Below are 24,641 nucleotides of genomic sequence, written 5' to 3' on the forward strand. Positions count from 1 at the left end.
TCTAAATTTGATTATTACCCAGAGGCCCCATTTTCATTACAGCTGAGGGTTAGGTCTTCAGCATAAGGGATTTGCAAGGAGTTTGCAGGGCACAGTTTGGTCTCCAGCTTTATGTGTGTCTCCGTGGCTTCCTGTCTTATTCAGTTTGTTTTCTGTTAGTGTCAGGATTTATTTTTGCCCTCAGTTCTCCTGTTTGGCCACTGGGAGTGCCTTTAACCTTCTGTGTCCTTTGACACAGTGCCCCCCTTGTTCCTTGAGCACTCTCATGCTTTGTGACACAGCAAGTTATTTTGGGCTCATATTATACTTTCCCTGCAGCATTCCTGGAATTTGCTACTTCTTTAAGGAACCCTGATTCCTTTTATCAGAGAATGGAATTTAGAAACTTAAGATACATCCACTGGTGCCCTTGTTGCTGTTGTGTCACTGATCCCAGGCCCTCTCAAGGGACAGACCTAGGGGTTGTATGTATACATGATATGTATATATATGCACACACAGGCACATAAGCATCTTGGTATATACATAACATATGTGCATATGCACCACAATACACCATCACGCGTCCCCCAGCCTTCTCCTTTCCTCTAAAACCTAAAAGGTTTTAGGACTCAATTGTGTGGGAAGGGGTCAGGGGAAGGGAACTGGAAGGAGAATGATGCACCTCAGATTTTTAAATGAAGTTTTGGGTAGTTTCCAGCGATGATGAGCCTGTTCATATGGGCAGGCAATAGCAGAATCCATATATGAAAACTTGACTCCACCTGGGCATTTGGGCTTTGATTCCCAATCTGGAACAGCTCCAGGAAAACTGAGATGCTCCATGCGGTTTTGGTGCTCGGGATCGATGTGTTTCCTTACTGTAAACAGAGAAGTAAGCATGTGGGGACTGCGGGTGGAGACATGCAGCTGAGTTCTGTCTGTGTTCACGGTTGCAGGAGGCAGTAGCACACAGTAGAAAGAATGCCATATCTTCTAGATTTGAGTTCTGGCCTTGCCACGTAAAGATGATATCTGCCTTCTCACATTCCTTCCTGAGCCTCATTTTCCCATTGATCTCCTGGGTTTAAGATACTATACATAGTGTGCTGTGTAAAGAGATGTAATCATGATAACATTGCCAACATTTATTGAGACATTACCCTGTGCCAGGCATGTACACTTATCACAAGAACCCTCAGAGGTAGCTTAATATCCCTGTTTGAAAAATCAGGAAAGACCAGCTCTGAGAAATTTAGTAACTGAGCCACGGTCAGTTAGCTAGTAATGAGGCAGCTGGGTTTCAAATCCTGGCGTTCAACTCCAGCATTCATATTTCTCAGCTTTTACTTTGGAGAATGTAATGGAAAAGCTGTTTTTCCAGTGTGAGGCAGCATGTGGATGCATATGTGGAACCCAGAATATGATCCTGACAGGTCTAGCTGGAGTATTCATTCCCATAGAAAGAGTCTTCTCAATGGTTTGGTATTACTGAAATGAAATTATATGGATTGTTAGAAAGGTAGTGTGGTAGAGTGGTTAAGTGTGTCATCCCTCCACTCACGCGGTGGGAATTCAGACCTTCAATCCACCACTTACTAGTTATGTGACCAAGCTGGAGTTTCTTTATCTCACTGAGACTTAGCTTCTTCATTTGTAAGTCAGGGTAATAATAGTATATACTTCCCTGGATTATTTTGAGGTTTAGATGAACTACTGTGTGTAAATCACAGTGATCAATCAATGGCTGACACACAGTAAATATTCAGTAGATGTTATTACTATTATTATTGCTTCTCATGGATTGGCCTGGAAGTCCAAGTGCTGTTTATAAAATATTGCTATTAAATATATTTAGAATTGTTAGCAACAATTTAGTATAATTTCTGAATATAATCAGCTTAATACTGAACACAGTTGACTTGAGAATTGGAAAATGTCAGTGTAGTAGGTATCACTTAGTAGCTCAGTCTTGTCTGACTCTTTGCCACCCCATGTACTGTAACCCACCAGGCTCCTCTGTCCATGGGGAATCTCCAGGCAAGAATACTGAAGTGGGTTGCCATGCCCTCCTCCGGGGAATCTTCCTAACCCAGGGGTTGAACCCAGGTCTCACACACTGCAGGTGGATTCTTTACCATCTGATCTACCAGAGAAGCCCTCAATGTAGTATGCATCCCTGATAAACATGGGATGAGGGAGAGCCCTGGTAAATTCTTGTTGTCTGCCAGTCACGAGTATCACAAAAGACCAAGTACTGAGAATACTGTATATACTTTATATAAGTGGATCTCTCTTCCACGTAAGGACATGGAGGGTTACTATCAGGAAGAGCAGTTAACAGCTACTGGAGGGAAATTAGATTGAACCTCGACTCACTAGTTTGCTCAGAAAGTAAAATTTTAAAGTTTACATTATTAGGGCTTTTTTTTGTTTGTTTTGTTTCAAAGAGTTTAGCAGATTTCATCCAAACTGTAACTAGGGGTTGACAATAATGAAAGTTTGAATTAAGCATCTGTTAGTATCTAATGTGGAAAATGTCCTTTTTAGTACAGTTCCTCCTTGAGAACTCATCCAGCCCTTGTATGGAGCTGTGTCTGCACATGATGGCTCTTTCTGTCTCTGCCCGACAGGAACCAGGGAAGCGCTCTCAGCTGTGGAGGATGACTGGAACAGGCATGCTGGCCCACGAGGGCTCTTCCGTGCCTCACAACCCCAGTGAGCCCTCGGCCACCCGCTCCGCCGAGGGCTCTGCCATCTTGGATATAGCTGGTCTCGCTGCAGTCACTGACAACAGGTAACTTCCTAGGCAGCTTCTGATTCAAGTTCACCGCTTTCAAATTCAGACTCAGAGGAAATGTATACCCAAAAGCTATAGTTTAGAAGTGAAATAAGAATTTGCTTTTTCTTCCACAATAGAATTTTATTTCCAAATATAAGTATTGGGTTTTTCGTTTTTAAAAGTTATTATGGAAATGCCCATGGAGACGTTAAAAAAAAAATCAAACAAGAAGGATATGTTATGAAAAGTGAATTTGTTTTCAGCCAAACGTCTATCTGCCATTGCTCCCTAGAAGTGAACGTGCTCAGTCACTTCAGTCATGTCCGACTCTGCAGTCCCATTGACTGTAGCCCGCCAGGTTCCTCTGTCCATGGAGTTTTCCCAGCAAGAATATTGGAGTGGGTTGCCATGCCCTCCTCCAGGGGATATTCCTCACCCAGGGATTGAACCCACATCTCTTGCATTGCAGGTGAATTCTTTACTGCTGAGCCACCAGGGAGGCCCCAGATGCCCTTGGCAAGCACCAATTTGTAGTTGACAGGGTCTCCTGATGGTCATAAATTCAGCCATACTTTGGGAGGCGTTTCATGACCAGAGCTCCCTAGAAGGGAAAAGTTTGGTTTTTAATCTAAGAATTTTGTTAAATCTTTTGAAAGTAGAAATAAATTATTAAGAAAATAATCAAATGTGTTTTTATGACTTAACTCCTTGAATTCAAATCAGCTCTTCAACTTTGAATAAGTTATTAGCCTATACCTCAGTTTGCCCATGTAGTTAGTGTCTGTTTTCAGGTAATACCTTGTTTACTTCCAAAATCACTTTATAGGACTTACAAGTTAAAACTCAATATAAAATAAAAGCATTTGGAAATAAAACAGAAAAGATTTTTGAAAATATTTTTAAAACCCTTTGCATACTGCATGAGACTGCATGACAACTTGTCATTGTGAGAAAGCAAGAAAACCCATATTGCATTTATTAAATTATGAATCCCTAAGTATTTGTATTTGTTGACCTCACTGCTTTCCATTTTATTTTATTCTTCTTTCCTCATCGAGAGATAACCTAATTGCCATAGGAGTCAAGCAAACTGTCTGTTAGATTTCCAGGGCAGAAGATATTAGAAGCTAGAAGAGTAAAACCATTATCCTGATATTCTCTTCAGACCTGAAGTGTTTATGACTCACAGGACTCGTTGCTTTTTCCTTTCTTCCAGATACGAGCCACTAATGCTTAGGAAGCCTGACCGTAGGCGGAGCACAACCCAGACTTGGAGTTTCCGAGAAGGGAAGCTGACCTGTGGGCTACATGGGCTGGTGGTCCAGGTCAGTAGGTTTTGGCATCCTCAGTTGGAACAAGCAGTGGTTGAGCCTTTTTTTCCAAAACAGAGTCTCATTTAGGATATACATGAGATGTTGTTGAATGGGGAGAAAAAAACTATAGAGCAAATATGTATTATTTCATTTTAGTCAGGAAAACCATGAAGCTTAGTGTATCTGTGTGTATTTACCCAGGAAATGTTCTTGAAGGTGACATATAAGAAATGTTTTGGGAATGGTTGCCTCTGAGTGGTTTCCCCACCCCCACCCCCCACCCCACCCCCCCACCCCCCCCCGCCTTGGCTTATCTGGATTTTTTTTTTCCTTTGATGAGATAAATTACCTATGAAGTTTTAAAAAGAGAGAGAGAAAAATGTCACCTAAAAGCTCACCATAAGTTAGATGGGTTTGTTTTATACCTGTGAAGTTAAAACTGCCTTTTAGAAAGTGTTCTATGAGATGGTGAATAATTTTCAAGTGCTCTGCAGGCTCTAGATTCTCTAAGAATTGTGCATTCTTAGTAGTGCCCAAATAAACATTTAATTGTAACAAATGTCAAAATTAAGATTACTGGTCAAATCTCCCCTGCCTTCAACTCAGCCAGTTCACCGCATGCAAAACTCCTGGGTACTTTATAAGCAAATATATGTTTGGAAAATTACCAGGAATTTGGATTTTCTCTCCTTCTGGCTTCAGGCCAAGAATGGTACCATGGCTCTGAGATGGGTAACTGGGAAGATATATGAGAGGTTTGGGCATAGAACTTCTGCCTCAGTTTTACCCAAAAGGCAAACGCTAGAACATCAGGCCCAGGCTAGGTCTTAGTGTGTTTGACCTGGGGGAAACCTGGCTGTCCTTCCATAATGGGAGCTGTTCTCCAGGGCAGCAAGCAAAACTGTAAGGAGCCTCTGACTGCTGTTTGGTGAGATTTATTTTCTTTATCTCTATTGCCCTGAGCTTTTTTCATCAAAGACAAGCTCCTTATATGAAACACACATCTGGAATGGATTTGTGATTTTCAATTAGCAGTACAATTCAGACTTCTAGAGGCAAAAGAGGGCTTGTTATAATTGTTGGGTTCTGTGTCTGACCCCGACTTTACTTCTGGTTTGTTTCTAAAGCCCTTGTAATTCCAGTTCTTTTAGAGGATCCCCTCGCCCTGCAAATCCCTTTCTGGTGTTTGTTGTTTCTTGAATCTATTTCATCATTTTTCTGGTTGTGAGTGACCCTGTAACAACAGTATTCAACAAAGCAAAATGTGTTTTGGTTAGGGAAATAAGCTTGTTTCAATCTTATTATTCTGAATAAAGTAATTGAAGGCATTAAAACATTTTCTGACACTACCCTTATAAGGTTGTATGCACGTTCTTCTAAACCTGAAACAGTCATAAAATGTTTCTCAATGTTGAAATCTGTCCTATAAACCCAGCCTAGATTTTCCTTCTCATTACTCACTGTTTAAAAACTAACAAGGGGGAATCTAGACACTTTTGCTATCATTTTCTCTAGCCCTGTGTGCACTCTCCCAAAGGCATCCTATAGACTTTCCGTTTTTACTTGTGGCATGTAGCAAGAAGGTGTTTTTCTCCAAAGGCCCAAATATCAGTGACATTCATAATTCCCTGTTTTATTTTAGAAGAGGCATCATCTTTGATATTTGATGGTCCAGCCATATGCATGTTGGGGAGGTTTTCAATTCAGAATTTGCTTTTTATTGGAAAGCTGAGTGATGATGATAATTTTTAAATTTTCAAAATGTTTCAGATTTTTAAGCCAGCCCTAGGGAGAACACTCAAAGAAACAGAACTTTTGGTACTTTTTTATTTTTTATGCTCATCTTAATGACTAGAAGTTATCACTAAACTAATATACTGCTGTATTTGTGGAATTATCTTACCCAGAATTTCCTAAATTCATGCAGTATAAGTTTCCATCTTGACCTAGTAAGTCTACTGTTTTTTTTTTTATCAACTCTAAGGCTGAAAAAACAGTACAAGTTTTGCTGTATGTTGACCTTCACCCTTCAGAAGTGAGTTTAAATTTGGTGACTTGTTTCAAATGACATGTTAAATTGTCAAAGTTAGTGCCTTTGCCTTTTCTCAGATATCTTTCCTCTGTCCTTTAGGCCAAAGGAGGGCTTTCTGGTTTGTTTGATGGAGCTGAAGTTGTTCTTGGTCCGGACACTTCCATGGAGCTTCTGGGGCCAGTTCCACCTGAGCAACAATTTATTAACCAAAAAATGAGGCCTGGTTCTGGAATGCTGTCCATTAGAGTTGTTCCAGATGGACCAACTAGAGCACTCCAGGTGATACTTTATTGTAAGAACTGACATGAAACTCAGTGTTCTCCCTGTGAGTCATTCAATGAATATTTATTGAAATATCTATGCTGAACATGAGGATATCGTGTCTTTATTTATAAAATGGGGATAAGACCTGCCTTACAAAGTTGTTATAAGAATTAAAGTATAAGTAAGATACAAGATGGTATTTTAAAAAGTATAAGAATTAATTTATTGTAACTTATAAGGAAATGTGGGAGACCTCAGTTTCATCCCTGGGTTGGGAAGATCCCCTAGAGGAGGGCATGGCAACCCAGTCCAGTATTCTTGCCTGGAGAATCCCCATGGACTGAGGAGTCCATTGGGTTGCAAAGAGTCAGACATGACTGAGTGACTAAGCACAGCACAAGGAAAAATAATCTGAAAAAAAAAGATAAATATATATGTATAACTGAATTTCATGCTATACACATGAAACTAACACAACATTGTAAATCAGCTATTTATGTCATTTAAAAAAAAAGGATGAGTAAAAACAAAGTATGAGAATTAAAGAAGATATATCAAGAATAGTGCATATTATTATCCATCATTATATATGTTTGCTATATATTTAAATAATTGATATATTAATAACAGTAACAAGAAGATCTATGAGGTCTGTAATCAGACAGTTTAAAATGTTATGGTTTGAAAGTAGGAGTGGAAGGTGTTATGAGTAGTATCTAGAAAGGATTTGTACGCCCAGATTTGGAGAGGGGCTTTCTAAGCTAAGTGATACTTAAGGTGAGATCTAAAGGTTAACTGGAAGGAGTTAGCCAAATCAAGAAGGAAAGACAAGGGACTCCCTAGCTGTCCAGTGGTTAAGACTGGGCACTTCCAATGCAAGGCGAGGGTCTGATCCCTTTCAAGGGAACTAAGATCCCATATGCCTTGTGGTGTGGCCAAAAAAAGAAGAAGGAAAGGCAGGGGCGCTGTGCCCTAAGAATGAGAGTGTTAGCTCAGCACTTATTTACGGAGCACCTGTTAGAGCCAGGCACAGTTTTACGTACTGAACCTAGACTAGTGAACAAACTCAAAGTTCCCTGCTGTGTTGGAGCTTACACTGTAGTGGAGAAGATAAACCATAAACAATAAACAAAGTAAGTACATTATATATATTTGGGAGGTTGATAAGTGAAGGCCTGGAGATAGAAAAGAATGATCTGACTGGGCCATAGAATGTGCTAAGAAAGAGGCAGGAGACAGTAGAAGGGGCCAGAACATTAAAAAAGCCTGACACATGCTTTGTGTTTTTTCTATGGCAACAAAGAGTCAAGAGGGTGCCATGATCAGAAATTTATTTTGACTTGCTCACTTTGGCTGCAGTGTGGAGAGTTGGAATGGAATGAGATTGGAAACGGAGAAAAAGCCAGTTAGGAAAGACCTGGATGAGAGGTGGTGATTCAAACCAGAATACACAGCAAGAGATAGACATGAGGAGACTGAAAATGAAAGCTTATTAAGGAGTAGAGTTGGTCAGATTGACTGTGGGGATGAGAGAGAGGAAGTAGTCAAGAGTGGCCTTCAAAATTTCAATTTGGGCATTTAAGAGGATGATAATCTACATCACAAAGAGATGTATATAGAGTAGACTTCTGAGGGAAAACGAGGAGTTAAGTTTTGAACTTATTAAGTATATGATATCTACATGAAAATGTCCAGAAGTCAGTACAAGTATGGGTCTGTAGCTCAGGGAGAGGTCTGTGCTGGAAACAGGGATTTACCAGGGCTTGATGAATTCGAGTTAAGGAAAAAGAAAAGATGTTGATGATACATAACAGTGAACTCTCTGAGACAGTATACCCTAATCCACAACACTTCTTTAAAAAGCACCAAACGAATGCTGTGATCCTGAGCTTTGCATATTTTGACCTGAGCTATAATTCTGGATCACCTACAGATGCCTATCCCACACTGTATGAAACTCTCAAGGTCCACCAAAACCAAGTTTGTTTCATTATTACATAAATCTTACCTTAGCAGTGCTTTGGAAGCCATTAACTTCATAGGATTATTGAGTGCATTGTGACTTTTGACTCATACAATTGGTGTGGAGTGTGTTTTGCAGTGGAAGTGTGAGCCCTCTTAATAAGTACAGTGTTTTATTTGACCTCAGATAACAGATTTCTCCCAACGGAAAAGTGACCGTTCATCATATGAAGTGGATGAACTTCCTGTTACTGAACGAGAGCTGCAGAAATTAAAGAATCCAGACACAGAGCAGGAATTGGAAGTACGTTTGAACTCTTGCAAGGTCACATCTTCATTATAAATTTGTTTGGAATTTTGCTGTTTGATTTTCTCAGTTGAGACCTTCTTTTTTTGTGTTTTTTTTTTTCTTTCTGTCCTCTATGACTTCTAAGTATCCTTGTTACTTCATAGTACTTAATGTTATCACAACATGACTGTGTGAATATGTTAGTTAAATAACAGCTCAGGTCAAATCAGAATGTAACAAACATTGCTGCTGCTGCTGCTGCTGCTAAGTCACTTCAGTCGTTTCCGACTCTGTGTGACCCCATAGATGGCAGCCTAGTAGGCTCCTCCTTCCCTGGGATTCTCCAGGCAAGAATACTGGAGTGGGTTGCCATTTCCTTCTCCAATGAGTGAAAGTGAAAAGGGAAAGTGAAGTCGCTCAGTCGTGCCCGACTCTCAGCGACCCCATCGACTGCAGCCCGCCAGGCTCCTCCATCCATGGGGTTTTCCAGGCAAGAGTACTGGAGTGGGGTGCCATTGCCTTCCTTCTCCGAACAAACATTGCTAGAGTAAGGTGAAAAAATAAAGAATTTAAACAGGACCGAAGACTGAGAATAAGCAAACTAGATCTTATCTTTTTTGGGCTCCAGCTGACTCTGACATCTTCCTTCCCCTGTCCCTGTTTGGGCATTGGAAAGAAAGTGACAAGTTTGGAAAGGAACATGAGATGAGTATGATAAAGCACACTTATTCCTCATTTATTCAGTAACCTTCTGAAAAAACATAAATGCCTATATGTACAGCACTAGATTGGATGTTATGGATGTTCAATGAATGACTTAAGGAGAGCTTGCCTCCCAAATTGGGAGAAAGATTCTCAAACAATTATTTTCCTGTAATAAAATGCAAAATGTCATCAGTGCTCCAGCAGAGATTTTATCATATGACTGCTGAGTTCTGGTTGGGGTGAGGAGTATGCCTGGAGAGGAAGGCTTCTAGTGAGATGATGAAATTTGAGCCATCTAGGTGAGAATTACAACTCTCCTTTAAGTGGTATTCATTGGCTCAGAGGCAGAATAGAGGGACTTAAAGCCATGTGTTCTCTTGTACTCTCCTGGCTACCTTAAGCTCTGATTTAAATTGCCAGTGTGTCATATTTTGGTTTTCTTTCAGGTGCTTGTGAAGTTAGAAGGTGGAATTGGGTTGTCTTTAATTAATAAAGTCCCAGAAGAACTGGTCTTTGCAAGTCTTACGGGAATCAACGTGCACTACACACAGCTGGCCACCAGTCACATGCTTGAACTCAGCATACAGGATGTACAGGTGAGTGGGGGAGGCTCCGAACTTGTTTTTTTTTTTTTTTTTTTCCTTCCTGCTGAACAGCTGACCAGATCAGCCTTTAATGTTCTAGGAACTTCAGTGCTCTGATGCAAATTTCTTGTGGCTGTCAAAAAATGGTCCTATGAAAAGAATCATTTTTACCTATATCTGTCTTTACTGATTTTTCCAGACAGCAGAATTCTGAATATAGTAGCTAGTCTATCAGTAACTTGGAGAACTTAGTCACGGTGGCACAGAGGAAGGTGACTGCTGGTTCCCCATCTTGCAAACAGAAAACAATGAAAATCGATCTAACCATCATTTAGAGGAACTGAAGTTCACCACAGGGAGAAAAGAAAAAAGCTAGGGAAGTGAATTTGTGCTTCTGACCAAGATGGAGTACAGGGATCTGATTTACTGTTCTACCTGAAACACCCCCCAAATCCAGATGAAATAAAGAGACAACAGATTCAAGACGCTAGACATCAGGCGACAAAGGACAGTGACCTCCAAAAGGTGGGGAACAAAAGATGTGAGCCCTGCAGTCATTCCAGCTTTGTTGTTCTTGTTTGGTTGCTAAGTCGTGTCTGACTCTTTGCAACCCTGTGGACTGTAGTCCCCCTGGCTCCTCTGTCCTTAGGATTTCCAGGTAAGAATATTGGGGTAGGTTACCATTTCCTTCTCCATCACTCCAGCTTGCTGCCTTGAAAAAGTTTTCAGGCCCTGCACCAGGTGGACAGGCTGAGACAGAGCCCGTAGAGTAGATGAGCTGAACAGAACTGAGAGTCCTAGGACCAAGGCAGCCAGAGTTCATAGGACAGCAGACCTGGGAGGGGCATGCTGCACGGAAGGAAATCTCCGGAGATCAGCAGAGGACAGAACAGATCAGAGGTGTACATGAGGAGACTACCTTCTGAAAAGCTCACAGGAACAGTGCCTGCAGCTCAACCCCAGCTGCAATGGGAAAACTGATAATTATGGGACACTGGGAAGAGCCTTCCAGAAAGTCTTGGGCCTCCATGGTGCATGTTGAGGCCTGAGCTGAGCACTGCTCCAGACCTACCTAACAAATCAGTCGTATAAAAGGAGGCTCTGAAAGGATCAAGCTGTTTCCAAGTAAATTAACCGTATCCCTGAACAAAGCTCCAGATTCAGTGGAATACAGAAACATCCAACACCCAGCAGAATGAAAACCGCAGTGTCTGACGTCCTGTCAGAAATCATCAGGTGTGCCAAGGGGCAAGGAAAGACAATACATAATGAGAACAGTGATCATTCCAAACCAACCCAGAGTTAACACAGACATTAGAATATTCAAAGAAGGACATTAAAACTTACTATAACTGTATTCTATTCCACATGTTCAAAAAGTTAAGTGGAGACCTGGAAGATAGTCAAATCTCAAATCAAACTTCTAGAAATTAAAATGAAATGGAAAAAACACTGGATTTGATCAGAAGCAGATGACACAGTGAAGAAAAAAAACGATGAGTGAACTTATAACAAGAGAAACTATTGAAATAGAAATACCCAGAAAAAAATAATCCAAGGAATCAAAACCTAGAAACCCACAAAAAGACCAGCATCAGTGACCTATGATAAAATTTCAATCAACCTAATATCAATACTGTGTAGATAATTGGAATCCCCAGAAGAGAGAGAGAGGAGAGGACAGAAAAAAATATTTGAAGAAATTTTGACCATAAGATTTTCAAACTTAGTGAAAACTATAAACTCATAGAAGCAGCTCAAACACAAAGCCACGTTCACACCACCCCCCTTGCCACACACACACATAATGGAAGCTATACCGAAGTACATTATAATCAGTTACTCAAAACCAGTGATAAAACATCCAGACTAAAAAAGCATGTTCCTTCCAAGGAACAAAGGTGAGAATGACAGTCAGTTTCTCATTGTGAACAATACAAGTGAGAAGATAGTCAGCAATGTTTTTAAAGTTGCTCAAACTCATGTCCATTGAGTTTTGATGCTGTCTAACCATCTCATCCTCTATCGCCCCTTCTCCTCTTGCCCTCAGTCTTTCCCAGCATCAGGGTCTTTTCCAGTGAGTCAGCTCTTCGCATCAGATGGCTAATGTATTGGCGTTTCAGCTTCAGCATCAGTCCTTCCAGTGAATATTCAGGATTGATTTCTTTTAGGATTGACCTGTTTGAGTTCTTCTTATTAAGGGAATTTGGAACGAGAGAGGCATCAGTAACCTGTTGGCTGAGAGTGTACGCTTTGGGGACAGAGAATTGGAGTCCAGTTCTCGTTCTGTCAGTGACTAGGTGTACAGCCTCCAACAGGGGTGTCTCTTCTCGGTGTCTTCATCCGTGACGTGAGGACAGAGATGGTCCCCAGGAGGTTGTGGTGAGGATGCAGCTTTAATAACTCGGACAGCCTGGCAGTCATGGGTCTTGCTGAGATGATCCTTGTGCGGGGACTAGCTCAGTGCTTGGCACATGATGTTGTTGACTTGCTCAGTCATGTCTGACTCTTTTTCGACCCCATAGACTGTAGCCCACTAGGCTCCTCTGTCCCAGGGATTTCCCAGGCAGGAATAGTGGAATGGGTTGCCATTTTCTTCTCCAGGGGATCTTCCCGACTTGGGGATCAAACCTGTGTCTCTTGCCTTGGCCAGCAGATTCTTTACCACTGAGCCACCAGGAAAGCACCCTTGACACACAGTACTCACCAAATAAAGTATAGCTCCTGTTACTGTTACTATTACCATTATTGTTGCTGGGTTTAGTAGAGATATGTTTTTCCAAAGGTACTTTCTGAGTGACCTACATATTTTAAAACCCAGTTAAAGGTAAAAATGAAAACTGAGAAACTTGTCTGTTTTTGTCACTGCCTTTTCATGTCCCAGGTGGACAACCAGCTCATTGGCACCACTCAGCCCTTCATGCTCTACGTGACCCCTCTGAGCACCGAGAATGAGGTCATTGAGACAGGCCCAGCCGTGCAGGTGAATGCAGTGAAGTTCCCCAGTAAGAGCTCGCTGACCAACATCTACAAGGTAGGCTGGTGGACTCACTTTGTCCTCTCACAGCCCAGGCTCTGAGCCGCAGTGCAGGCTGCAAATGGAGATAGTCCAAGGGGGTTAAGGCACAAGGAACTCAACACGTTGTGTAGCTGGATTGATGGAAGCTTCTCTTTAAACTTTATATTCTCGGTTGTGTTATTGATGATTCTGAGGTGATAGGACTGAATCCATCAGAGTGTATGTTTTTCACTATGAAGTCTCTGCAGGAAAGTATAGCATCTTCTAGACTGATCATGACCGGGCATGGTCTAGATATATTATTAATATTAAAATTCATAAATTAACACACAGCATTGTAAAACAGCTATACTTCAACAAAATAAATTAAAAAAAAAAAAAATCTCAGGCTACAGGACAAGGGGTAGGAGGGGTCTGACTTGGGACAGACCCCTTGAGCTGCCACGGTATTTACTAAAAGCAGATCATACTAAAAGTGGATCATTCAAAAAATGATACGCTTTCTTTCCTGGAGAAGTCTTCATGTACAGCTAGTGTTGCAGTGCTAGCTTGTCTGGAAAAATGGGAGTAAGACGTTGCTCCTCATATTTCTGGTCGTTTGTTACCAGGGCCAGTGGGGGCCATGTCTGCATGTGGCCCTGACATTCACAAGTCCAGTGCTACTCCCTGAACTAGATGCCATCCACGTGAACTCAGTAGCATGGTGCACCTGAAAACGTTATCCTGACTAACTGACAGGTAAATTGTCAGTTAAACATGGTGGATCGTGAGTTCACCATGGTGAATCGTCTGTTAAACGTCTTCTGGAATTTTGGGTTCATTATAACAATGGAGAGAGATGAGGCAGAAGAAAATTGGCAATATGATTATGAAATCACATTAAGAGACCATGCTATACCACTGGGGCCTTCTTAGGTTGCAGATGAAAGTTCCTCTGACGTTCACACTATAAATCAGAATTTCTTTCTCTCTAGCACCTGATGGTCACGGCTCAGAGATTCACGGTACAAATTGAGGAGAAACTGCTCCTCAAGCTGCTGAGTTTCTTTGGCTATGATCAAGCCGAATCAGGTAATGTCCAGTGTTCCAGGTTTGTATCTGGGAATTGGCCCCAGGGTGGCGTTTTTTAGTCTGCTTGTGAAAATAGGTAGCCTCTAGATGCCTGGCAAGCTCCCTTCCCAATTCACGGTCTGAGTGGGGAAGCTAAGGTTTGGGGTCCAGTTCTCTTTCTCAGTGTTGCCCGTTGACAGGCAGTGAGGTATACCTGCATATGGAGGGCCTTCCAGAACCCAAGCATACCCAGGGCAAGCCTTTGGGAAGCAGTCTTTTGTTCCTCTTTGTTTCTTGTTTTTTTTTTTTTTTTTTTTTGACACATCTGCTTTAGGATGGCAGAAATGATATTATTCATTTAGCAGAGCACTTTGTTTCCTAACCTCTGTTTATTAAACAGACTCAGGGCCAAGAATCAGAAATCCCTTCAGCAGTTCCTTTGGTTTAGCTGAGGAAGAAAATTGGCCAGCCTCAACCCCTTAACTTTATATTTTTCACATCTATACCCTTATGCCTTAACTTAATTACAGAGGTTTCCAGTTATTTTACTATTTTTGGAGAGGGGAGTAAGGTAAGCTATTGAAAAACCTAAATTTTCCAGTGATGCTCCAGAAATTATTTAGCTGTCGTCTCTTTGTTTAGATCCTCATCATGGCCTTCCAAGACTGTTTATACAGCTTAGAAAGAAGTCAGTAATGCTTAATCTTTTGAAGACTAAATATTAAGCCTAAAGAAGTGATAAGATTGAGACTTTTAATGTTTATATGCCCATGTTGGCTAGGGGGAAGAAAATTCCTGGGGATCTGTGAAATAGGAACATACATGCACACAGCGCAAGAAGAATGTTTTTGCTCTTTTTATCCCAGACTTAGAATTTAAGCTTTAAGCGTATTTGGGGTCAAGAGCGAAATCCTGTCTGTCTAATGCTGCGTTCTCCACTTTGGGTGGAAACGCCAGTGTGTGTTTGTATTCAGAAAGCCACTTGAGCCTGCTGCCAGGTATCTGCTCTCTTTGGGTAACTTCCTGGGAAGTTTTACTTTAAATTTGATTGGACATGCTCTTCTTGTAAGCTGCTCTAAATAAATTTCTCCCCATGCATTGTTTAGTGGATTTAGACTTTTATAAAATCCTTGCCTGCCTTTCACTGAGGAATCTTCTCCACTTTCTATAACTATTCCTATTCCCTGAATACAGATAAGCCTGTCTTTGTTGTGCTACCTTTTTTTTTTTTTTTTGTTAAACCTATTCCTCTCTTTCTATAAATAGAACCATAAAAGCTTCCAGTGTAAATTTGTTTGATATGTAGCTATGTATAGTCCCTTTGGTTTTATTTCTAAGGTACATAAATCCAAGTGCAAATGAGCTGCCCACACAGATGTGGGGACCAGCATCAAGCTGAAGAGCACACTGCTGTGTGTTAGCTCACGTTTGTCCCTTTTACTTCATGAGATAACAAGTGACTAATCTGCTTCCATGTGCTATTTAAGTGATGTCCAATGGGAATTCTCTGGCAGTCCAGTAGTTAGGACTCTACACTCTTGCTACCAAGGGCCCAGGTTTGATCCCTGTTTGAGGCAGTAAGATCCCATAGGCTTCACAGTGTGACAAAAAATAAATAAATAGATAAATAAATAAATAATGTCAACTGTTTGGGAGAGAGAGCATCCCTTGTCCTGATGTCGGTTCTTTATAGCCTGCAGCCTGTTTCTTTTTAAGACATTATGTTTTGCTCAGATTCATCATTTAATTGGTCATGTTCATTATGAGGAATGAAACTACGATCCAAGTACTTATTTTGATATCATTTTCTGAAATAAATTTATAAATCTGGGTCATTTATAGTAATAATAATGATGATAAGGACAGGGTTTCTAGAAAGTGTGTTGCCCCATGACCTTTGACTTTCCCACCTGGATTGTTTTTTCCAGAGATTATATCTGCCAGGTGGTGCAGAGTCGCAAATCAGTAGTTTAAGCTATTGTACTTTTTTGATAAACAATGTGAACCAGATCTGCTTTTATATAGAAGTGATATCAGGACGCTGTATGTATTACTGAACCCTGAAAAGCTAAATTTAAAGAAATAAATGTTTTCATCTTCCTATGAATTTCTTTTCAATGTGCCTGAAGTATTTGAATCATGAGACTTTTTAAGGAGACTTATTTAAAAAAAAAAACAAAAACAATTCTACCTTTGTGCCAGAGGTGGAAAAATATGATGAAAACCTTCACGAAAAGACAGCTGAGCAAGGCGGGACGCCAATCCGATACTACTTTGAGAATCTCAAAATCAGTATTCCCCAGATCAAGCTGAGCGTGTTCACCGCCAACAAGCTTCCGCTGGACCTCAAGGTGAGCTGCTCACCGGGGAAATTGTGAAAACCACTTTTCCTGGGAAAAGAATGGATGTGCTTACTACCTGCCTTTTCCTGTCCAGCCTCACCATTTGTAGCAGATATTTTTACAGGTTTCCCTTTTTGAGACAGTTTATCAACTCATACGTGTATGTATAGTTGACCCTTGAGCAGCACGGGGGTTAGGAGCACCCATCCTCCTTGAACTTGAGAATCTGCATAGAAGTTATCATTGGCCTTCTGCATGTGCGGTTCTGCAGCCAAGTGCATACCACTGAAAAAAACCCACGTGTAAGTGGATGACGCAGGTCAAACCCATGTTGTTCAAAGGTCAGCTGTATCTTTCTTTCTTTTTTTTTAATGTTGAAGTATAACTTTACTGAAGATTAAAGAGTAACAAAAGAATAAACACAGAATTACATAAAAACCCATCTGCCCTCTGCTTAGCCCTTGGCTTATCTCAGTGAGGCAAAAGCCCATTTTCTGGACCACCCCTAGACTCGAGAGAAAAGCTGCAGCCCAGACAGTATCTTCTTTTCGTGCCCAAGACAGACAGTATCTTCTTTTCATGCCCAAGACGCACCTGTCCTCCTTCTCTCCTCCTCTCTAAGTATTCGTCCCTTCTTGAATGGTTGACAGCAGAAATGTCTACCACCTTCAGGGACGACATGGTCACATACCCCCTGAGATGTGGGGCCGCCACCCCACTGTACCACCATGTGACCCTCCTACAGAGCATCTGGATGTGCACTGGACAGATGCAGTCGGAATACTGTCTTTATTTTCTGCAGTAAAATCTATTAAAAATTAAGGGGTGTTCCTCAAATTCTGATACAGTATTTGACTCAAGAGTCCATATACATTTTCCCCCTATACTGAGCCGCCCGTTAGTGTATAAGAAAGCAGAAATTTTAGAGATCCATGTGTCCTTAATGATCCCCTGCTTGTAAACAAGAATTTCCGAGTTCACAGGGCTTTGTCATTGAAGATAATATAGATAGGTAATGTAGAAATAGATAGGGAATGGTAGGAGTAGGAGAACTGGGTGAATGTTGAAAAGCGTTTCCTTGGGTGGAGTCTCCATCTGCCTCCCTGCAGCTGGCATCCATTACTTCTGGTTCTTTGCTCTATTGCTCTTAAAGATATGATGGTGTCTACCTCCTCACTAACCACCAGTCTAAGACTCCCGCTGCCGCCTGCTGCCTCGTTGAAGATGCTGCAAGGTGGTCTCTCTCTCTGAGTGGAAGGAGATAGTGACATGAACTAATAAGTAGTAAAACTGGAGTCATAAATATACATACCTCTGGGTCTGCCCACGTCACAAGCAAGTGAAGCAGCCCAAGGGGGACGTGGTCCTCGGCGTGTACACAGCCCTCAGTGTGTGCACAGCCCTAAGCGTGTGCACACTCCATCTGAAATGGACAGTGCAGCTCAGCTCCAGCCCGTTGTCATGGGGTAACGTGAACCCAGAGCTGCCAGATCTTCGGAATTCTTAAAGTGAAGCCGGAAATCTGGACTTTTATGTGGAATCTCCTGGTCTTTAAGTGTTGGCAACCCATTTGAATTTTTTTGTTTTTGTTTTTCAACATTGTGGGCCTAACAACACATGTGCGGACCTCATGTGCCCCACAATTTGCCTGCTCACAACTTCCAAAATAGACTTATAGGTAATAGGACAGTAGCCTGGTCCACATCAGGTCCTATTTGGATCAGGACAGGGCGTGATAGTTTCATTAAGGCAGCAAGTGGGGTGAGTGGTTGGGAATGCTGGTCGGGAACCAGGAGCTCCTGCAACCATCCTGAGAACAGCGCCTTCTCGATGGACTGTCCTGTTGGCTTAATTTGCTTTAACTTCATGTTCCCCAGGAGACTGAAGATACTTATAATCAGCATGGGAGTGGGGGAAAAACCGTGGGAAAACCACTATCTTGCTCATATTCACAAGTATCCACTTGACTTATGTGACCCTTCGGAATGGGTTTGTTTGATAAAGTATATATTCCCCCAGAACACTTGGCACTCACCCAGCAAACCAATGTCAAGCATTTCCTGAGAGTTAAGGACTTCTTGTTTTTTAAATCATCTTACTAAGAAACACAGACACCTAACTGTTCCCTTTCAGATGCCTCCTAGTAGAAGACGTCCCCCCAGACTGACAAATGCCGTGTGATTTTCTCCAGTTGAAGTGACTCCAGACCCCCAGTTCCAGGGTATTGACGCTTGCCAGTTTGCTTTGCATGCAATAAACTAGGAATCATCGAGGTCTAATGTTTCATTTGGCACTATACTGAAGGCCAAAGTTATGAGGTGTGGGCAGGGGGCACCCTGAATGTGGTACGTTAATGTTTCACACCAGGTGGTGGGAATTGGGACATCAATATTAAATCCTCAGCTTGTGGAAGTCACCATTTCATTGTGTCTTGAGTTCTCCTCATGGAGTCTGGGACCCATAAAATAATGTCATTTATTCAAAGAGTTTTCTAACAGAGTAATATCCCTTGATGAGCAGTTCTTGGGAAGTGCAATCCTCTCTTTGAGATGAATAGATAACGGCTAAAAGAATAGAGTACCGTCCCAGAGCAGGAATCATGAGAGTCTGACTAAAAGGTAACTGCGTCTTTGGTATTGAAGGAATAATTATCTTGATTCTCTTGACTCCAGACCAGAAATGAGGCTGTCAGAAGTCTCAGAGGGAAGTCTCTCCAGGTTTACAGTGAGGGTACATTATTGCCAGATAGAGTGTCTGTTCAGAGGACTCAGAGCAGTCTCACAGGTGCTATCTCAATTGGATTCCTTGCTCTGCGATGGAAGAAGGGGGAGATAATAGCTCCATCTCACAAATGCAGAAAGGAGAGCAGGGCATTCCCCACCCCCGCCCACCCCACCCCCATTCTCCATTATTCTTCCAAGTTTGCATGTTAGAGGGCAGCAGAGTGATATGGAAAATGCCAGGTAGTTTATGTGTTCTTTTGCCTTTTTTTTTAAAAAGATCAAAAGAGTCCAGGAACCTTTAAAAGGTTTCACAAGGTGGCCTACAGCAGTCCTTTTCCCATTTAAAGCATTGGGGTATTACAAAAGAAGGGCTTTAATTGAGCAATCTAGTTTGGAAGAAAACCCACATTTTAATGGTCAGAGAGCAAGAGGGTGGGGGTAAGGGGGAATTTCAAACAAAGACACTATTTAAAAAGCCTAAAACTGTCTTCTCAAAGGCTTGAAATAATTTGTTGGGAAACTTCAGACCCTTTACTTTTTTCCTCCCCTCCCTAAATAAAAACCAGATTTGTTAAAAGGAAAAAAGATCCAGTATTGTTAATTGTATTTCAGAAAGTGCCAGAGAGGGAAATATCCCTGTAGTTTTAAACACTGTCCCAAGAGGAAAATGGGCAAATACCCTGCTTCACATAAACAGTCTCTGTGTACCATAAATAAACCTTTAAAGAATGAATTCCAGACAGTTTTGTTTAGTGCAGGATAAACTGAGAAAGGAAAGGACGTGGCCCAGGGACTTGCTTGTCATCTGAGACCTTATGGCATATGGACAGGTATTTCTTCTTTAACTCTAAAGTTTCTGCAAGACTTCAGCAGGTTTTTTTGTTTTTGTTTTTTTTTTTGGTCTGGCGGAGGTAGGAATGGACAGTTTCCTATTTTTATGAGGAACTTTTGAGCACAGATTGCCTTCTCCAGTGTCCATTTTATAACAGGAAACTGTCTGCTACTTGAGTAAATAAGCATCAACTTTGTACACTACTGTATTTGATTAGTCATTTAGTTACTGCAAGAAAAAGCCCTGATGGGCTCTTGCCCTCCTGTCTCCTGTGCTTTGACTCGCCAGAGTGACCTGAAGGTGGCAGCGTAACTCATACCAGTGTGCCGTAAGCAGCTTTTTCCACTGTGGGGGGCCCCACAGCAGTACCAGATAAAGATTACATTTTACTGAAAGGCCAGAATATTTCCTTGGTTCAGACAAAGTGCATTAGCCACTCAGAAAGGGGATAGTGTCTCTAGGGTTTTGACAACTTAGTAGAGGTATTAAAGTCTTTTTGTATCAATATCATCTGTGGTTCTTCAGTGTTTGGCTGCAGTGAGGAAGTTGGGGTACAAAGCTTTTTGCCATCTCCTTTGTTTTGATCCCATTTCCTGTTCTCTGAGAAGAAAGTAAGGCTCAGAGTTGTATTATCAAAACAGACTGCTGAACTGTTGTTGGTACCTGGCTTTCCCAGCATATTTATTGTTTGGTTCCGAGCAAAATGGTGAAGCCTGCTGGGCCTCAGTTTCTTCATCAGTGAAACGGGGAAAATAGGGCCTGCTCACTTCATCATCACTCACCATGTGTGTGCATGAATGAGGAGCAGAAAGTTTTTCAGCAGGAATAAAATAATCCTCTATTCTGGTCTTCATGCTTTCCACCAGATAGTCACAGTTGTGAAAATGAGCATGCTCTTATCTACGATTGGCTACGGGAGTTTAGGCCACCCACTTAATGTTTCTTTGGGGTTTTTTTGTTGTTGTTGTTGTTTAAAGAAATGAGAGTGTTAGGCTGAATTAAAACTTGAGGATTCTCTTAATCTCTGAAATGTTTTGTTCTGAAATTTTTTAGTAGGCTACTAGTGACTCCCCAAGGCACCAAGTGCAGTGATACTCTTTCCTGTCCTATCTTTGTAAGGCCCTTTGCCATGTTCGATACTGTTGACTGCCCTGTTCTTGACCATGTCCTTTCTGGTTCTCCTCTGACTCTTCTGTCTGTTTCATCTCTTCTCCTAACCCTATGTTTATCGAAAAGGGTCATTTTTTACCTAGTGGACTAAACTCTCTGGTCATATCTCTTGTCCATTTAAAAAATAATTTTATTAGTCTTTTATCGCTAGTAATTTTAGAAGCTCTTTATAGAAGTTTTGTTTTTGATGTAAGTTGCAAATATTCTTTCTCCGGTTTTTCACTTGTCTTTTTTCTTTGCTTTTGGTGTGCCTATTGTTTTTTAATCAAACAAAAGCTTTTTACTTTATGTTGTTGAATTTGTCAGTCTTTTTTCTTTTTGAGTCTGAATTTCAACTCACTCTCTGGTTTTAAAAAATTGCATCTCGTTTTTCTTCAATTATATCATTTTAGTTCAACATGCTCCTATTCCAAAAGAATTTAAGACAGACTCTGAAGATACAGGCTGAAGGATTAAAAAATAAGAGAAAGTGAAGTAGAAAGTCCATGAAATTGCATATGAGATTTTAATATAAAGCCATTTTAATTCAATGGGGAATATATAGGTGTTCTAAAATGGTATTAGACTATCCAGATAGCGATATGGAAAAATATGAAGTTAAATTTGTTATCACACTCTACATAAGAATAAATTCCAAACGGATCAGAGATTTACTGACATTATTAGCATAAATGAAAAAGTGTTTTTATATTAAAAAAGGAGAGCACTTGGCATGCTCTCTAAAATCCTTAAATGTCAATCATGTTAAATAAAAATATAACTGGAAAACAGACTATATCCAGAAATTGTTAATAGGCTTATAGCAGACCCAAATCAGTTGAGAACTACAAGAAAGCTAGACTGAAAAAAGCCCGAAAGTCTGTTGAAGGTATTGGAAAGTTACCAAGTCAGTACTTGGGTCCACAGCTTATGAGAGGAGAGAAATTCAATCAGGTGAGCCAAACATTAACTCTGGTTTTATTTTTGAGACAATTCTAATTGAGAAAGGTAGAGAAGTCAAGCAGAAAGCAGCTCTCAAAAGTCAGAGAATTGGAGTAAAGCTTTAGACAGTCTCATGGGGCTAGTCAAGCAAAAGCGAGACTCTGTTGCTACCAAGAGAGTGGGTAATTGAGGGCCTTGTATCTTTTTTTTTTAATTGACGTATAGTTGATTTACAATGCTATGTTAGTTTCACGTGTAAAGCAAAGTCATTCAGTTATACATATATGTATTCTTTTTCATCTTCTTTTCCGTTATAGGTTATTATGGGATATTGAATAGAATTCCTTGTGCTATGTAGTAGAAACTTCTTTATTTGTTTCATATGTAGTAGTTTGTTTGCATCTGCTAATCCCAAACTCCTAATTTATCCTCCCCCAAGCACTTTCCCCTTTGGGAACCACAAGTTTGTTTTCTATGCCTTTGAGTCTGTTTCTGTTTCGGAAGTAAGTTCATTTGTATCATGTTTTAGATTCTGTGTGTAAGTGATATCATATGATATTTGTCTTTCTCTAATTTACTTCACTTAGTATGATAAGCTCTAGGTCCATCTATGTTGCTGCAAATGGCATTTCATTCATCTTCTATTTTTGTATTGTTGCTGTTCAGTCACTCAGCTATGTCTGACTCTTTGCGACCCCATGTGCTGCAGCACGCCAGGGTTCCCTGACCATCACCAACTTCTGGAGCTTGCTCAAACTCATGTCCATTGAGTCAGTGATGCCATCCAGCCATCTTGTCCTCTGTCGTCTTTTTTTTATAGCTGAGTAGTATTCCATTGTGTATATATATCTTTATCAATTCATCTGTCAGTGGATATTTAGGTTGACTATTGTAAATAGTGCTGCTGTGAACATCGGTGTGCATGTATCCTTTTCAATGAGTTTTCTCTGGATATATGCCCACGAGTATGATAGCTGGATCATTTGGATCAAAAAACTAAAACTCTATCTTTAGTTTTTTAAAGAACCTCCATGTACTCTTCTCCATAGTGGCTGCACACATTTGCATTCCCACCAACAGTGCAAGAGGGTTCCCTTTTCTCTACACCCTCCCTAGCATTTATTATTTATCGACTTTTTAATGATTGCCATTATGACTGGTGTGAGGTGGTATCTCATTATAGTTTGGATTTGCGTTTCTCTAATAATTAGTGATGTTGAGCATCTTTTCATGTGCCTGTTGCCCATCTGTATGTCTTCTCTGGATAAATGTCTGTTTAGGTCTTCTGCCCATTTTCTGATTGGGTTGCTTTTTTGTTATTGAGTTGTATGAGCTGTTTGAATATTTTGGAAATTAAGCCCTGTTGGTCTCATTGTTTGCACGTATTTTCTCCCAGCCCATAGGTTGTCTTTTCATTTTATTGATGGTTTATTTTGCTGTGCTAAAGCCTGCAAGTTTGATTAGGTCCCATTTATTTATTTTTGCTTTTATTTCTATTGCCTTGGGAGACTGACCTAAGAAAACATCGCTACGATTTATGTCAGAGAATGTTTTGCCTATGTTCTCTTCTAGGAGTTTTATGGTGACATGTCTTATATTTAAGTCTCTAAGCCACTTTGAGTTTATTTTTGTGGATGGTGTGAGGGAGTGTTCTAACTTCATTGATTTACATGCGGCTGTCCAGCTTTCCCAACACCACTTGCTGAGGAGACTGTCTTTTTTTCCATTGTATATTCTTGCCTTCTTTGTTGAAGATTAATTGACCATAGGTGTGGAGGGGCTCATATCTTACACAGAAGGGACAGGCAGAACAAGGACCCCGATAGTCTTGAGCTGTTTATTTCTTGAAGCAGATGCCAATTTCTAAGTAGTCTAGGAGAAGCTAAGCAAAAAACAGCAGTCAAGAGGCTAACTAAATAGATCTTTTAGCAGTTTTATGGTGCTGGGGAGATTAAAAGTGGAGGGATGGAATTGGTTTTCAGTTGAGACTGCTGAAGGACTATACCAAACCTTATAAAGATGGAAACAGACCAAGATTATCTTTATTGTTGTTGCTCAGTTGCTCGGTCGTGTCTTTGCGACCCCATGGACTGCAGCATGCCAGGTTTCCCTGTCCTTCACCATCTTTACAAAGACTGAAAGCCAGCCTTGAAAACACTGGTTGGATTAACCCCCTTTAACTGCCTTGTTCAGTTGCTAAGTCGTGCCCTGCTCTTTGCAACCTCATGGACTGCAGCACACCAGGCTTCCCTGTTCTTCACTATCTCCTGGAGTTTGCTCAAACTCATGTCCATTGAGTCAGTGGTGCTACTTAACCATCTCATCCTTTAACTGCCTGCCAAAGCTAAAGACTCATTTAAAATCTACACGTTTTTATACAAAAAGCATTCAGTCACAAGTTTCCAGGCCTACCAAGAGGGAAAACAGACACTAGAAACAGATAAATCAGATATTGACATGATCGGACACATGACTTAAATATTAATAATTATAAATGTGTTCAAGATGCATTGGACAAAATATCATCAAATTAAATATAGCACTGTATAAGAAGAAAAATACAGGTGACCCTTGAATAACATGGGTTTGATCTATGTGGGCCAATAACATACTGATTTTTCCCAATAAATGTAGCACTACACGATCATGGTTGGTCAAGTCTGTGATTGTAAAA

The 24,641-nt window shown here is 40.8% G+C and overlaps 1 protein-coding gene across 5 annotated transcripts in view; it reads left to right on the forward strand.

Moving 5' to 3' along the window:
• The window catches only part of VPS13D (vacuolar protein sorting 13 homolog D), a 266,175-nt gene that overhangs the window by 138,476 nt on the left and 103,058 nt on the right, over positions 1 to 24,641 (forward strand). For all 5 annotated transcript variants that reach the window (XM_040263469.1, XM_040263472.1, XM_040263473.1 and 2 more), the window contains 8 exons: positions 2,613 to 2,776; positions 3,978 to 4,086; positions 6,206 to 6,385; positions 8,520 to 8,636; positions 9,773 to 9,922; positions 12,795 to 12,944; positions 13,904 to 14,000; positions 16,182 to 16,330. In XM_040263469.1, coding sequence (XP_040119403.1) covers positions 2,613 to 2,776; positions 3,978 to 4,086; positions 6,206 to 6,385; positions 8,520 to 8,636; positions 9,773 to 9,922; positions 12,795 to 12,944; positions 13,904 to 14,000; positions 16,182 to 16,330 — 1,116 coding nt within the window. The remainder of the gene's footprint in view (positions 1 to 2,612; positions 2,777 to 3,977; positions 4,087 to 6,205; positions 6,386 to 8,519; positions 8,637 to 9,772; positions 9,923 to 12,794; positions 12,945 to 13,903; positions 14,001 to 16,181; positions 16,331 to 24,641) is intronic.

This window comes from Oryx dammah, unplaced genomic scaffold (assembly GCF_014754425.2).
Source record: "Oryx dammah isolate SB20612 unplaced genomic scaffold, SCBI_Odam_1.1 HiC_scaffold_21, whole genome shotgun sequence".
NCBI classification, from domain to species: domain Eukaryota; kingdom Metazoa; phylum Chordata; class Mammalia; order Artiodactyla; family Bovidae; genus Oryx; species Oryx dammah.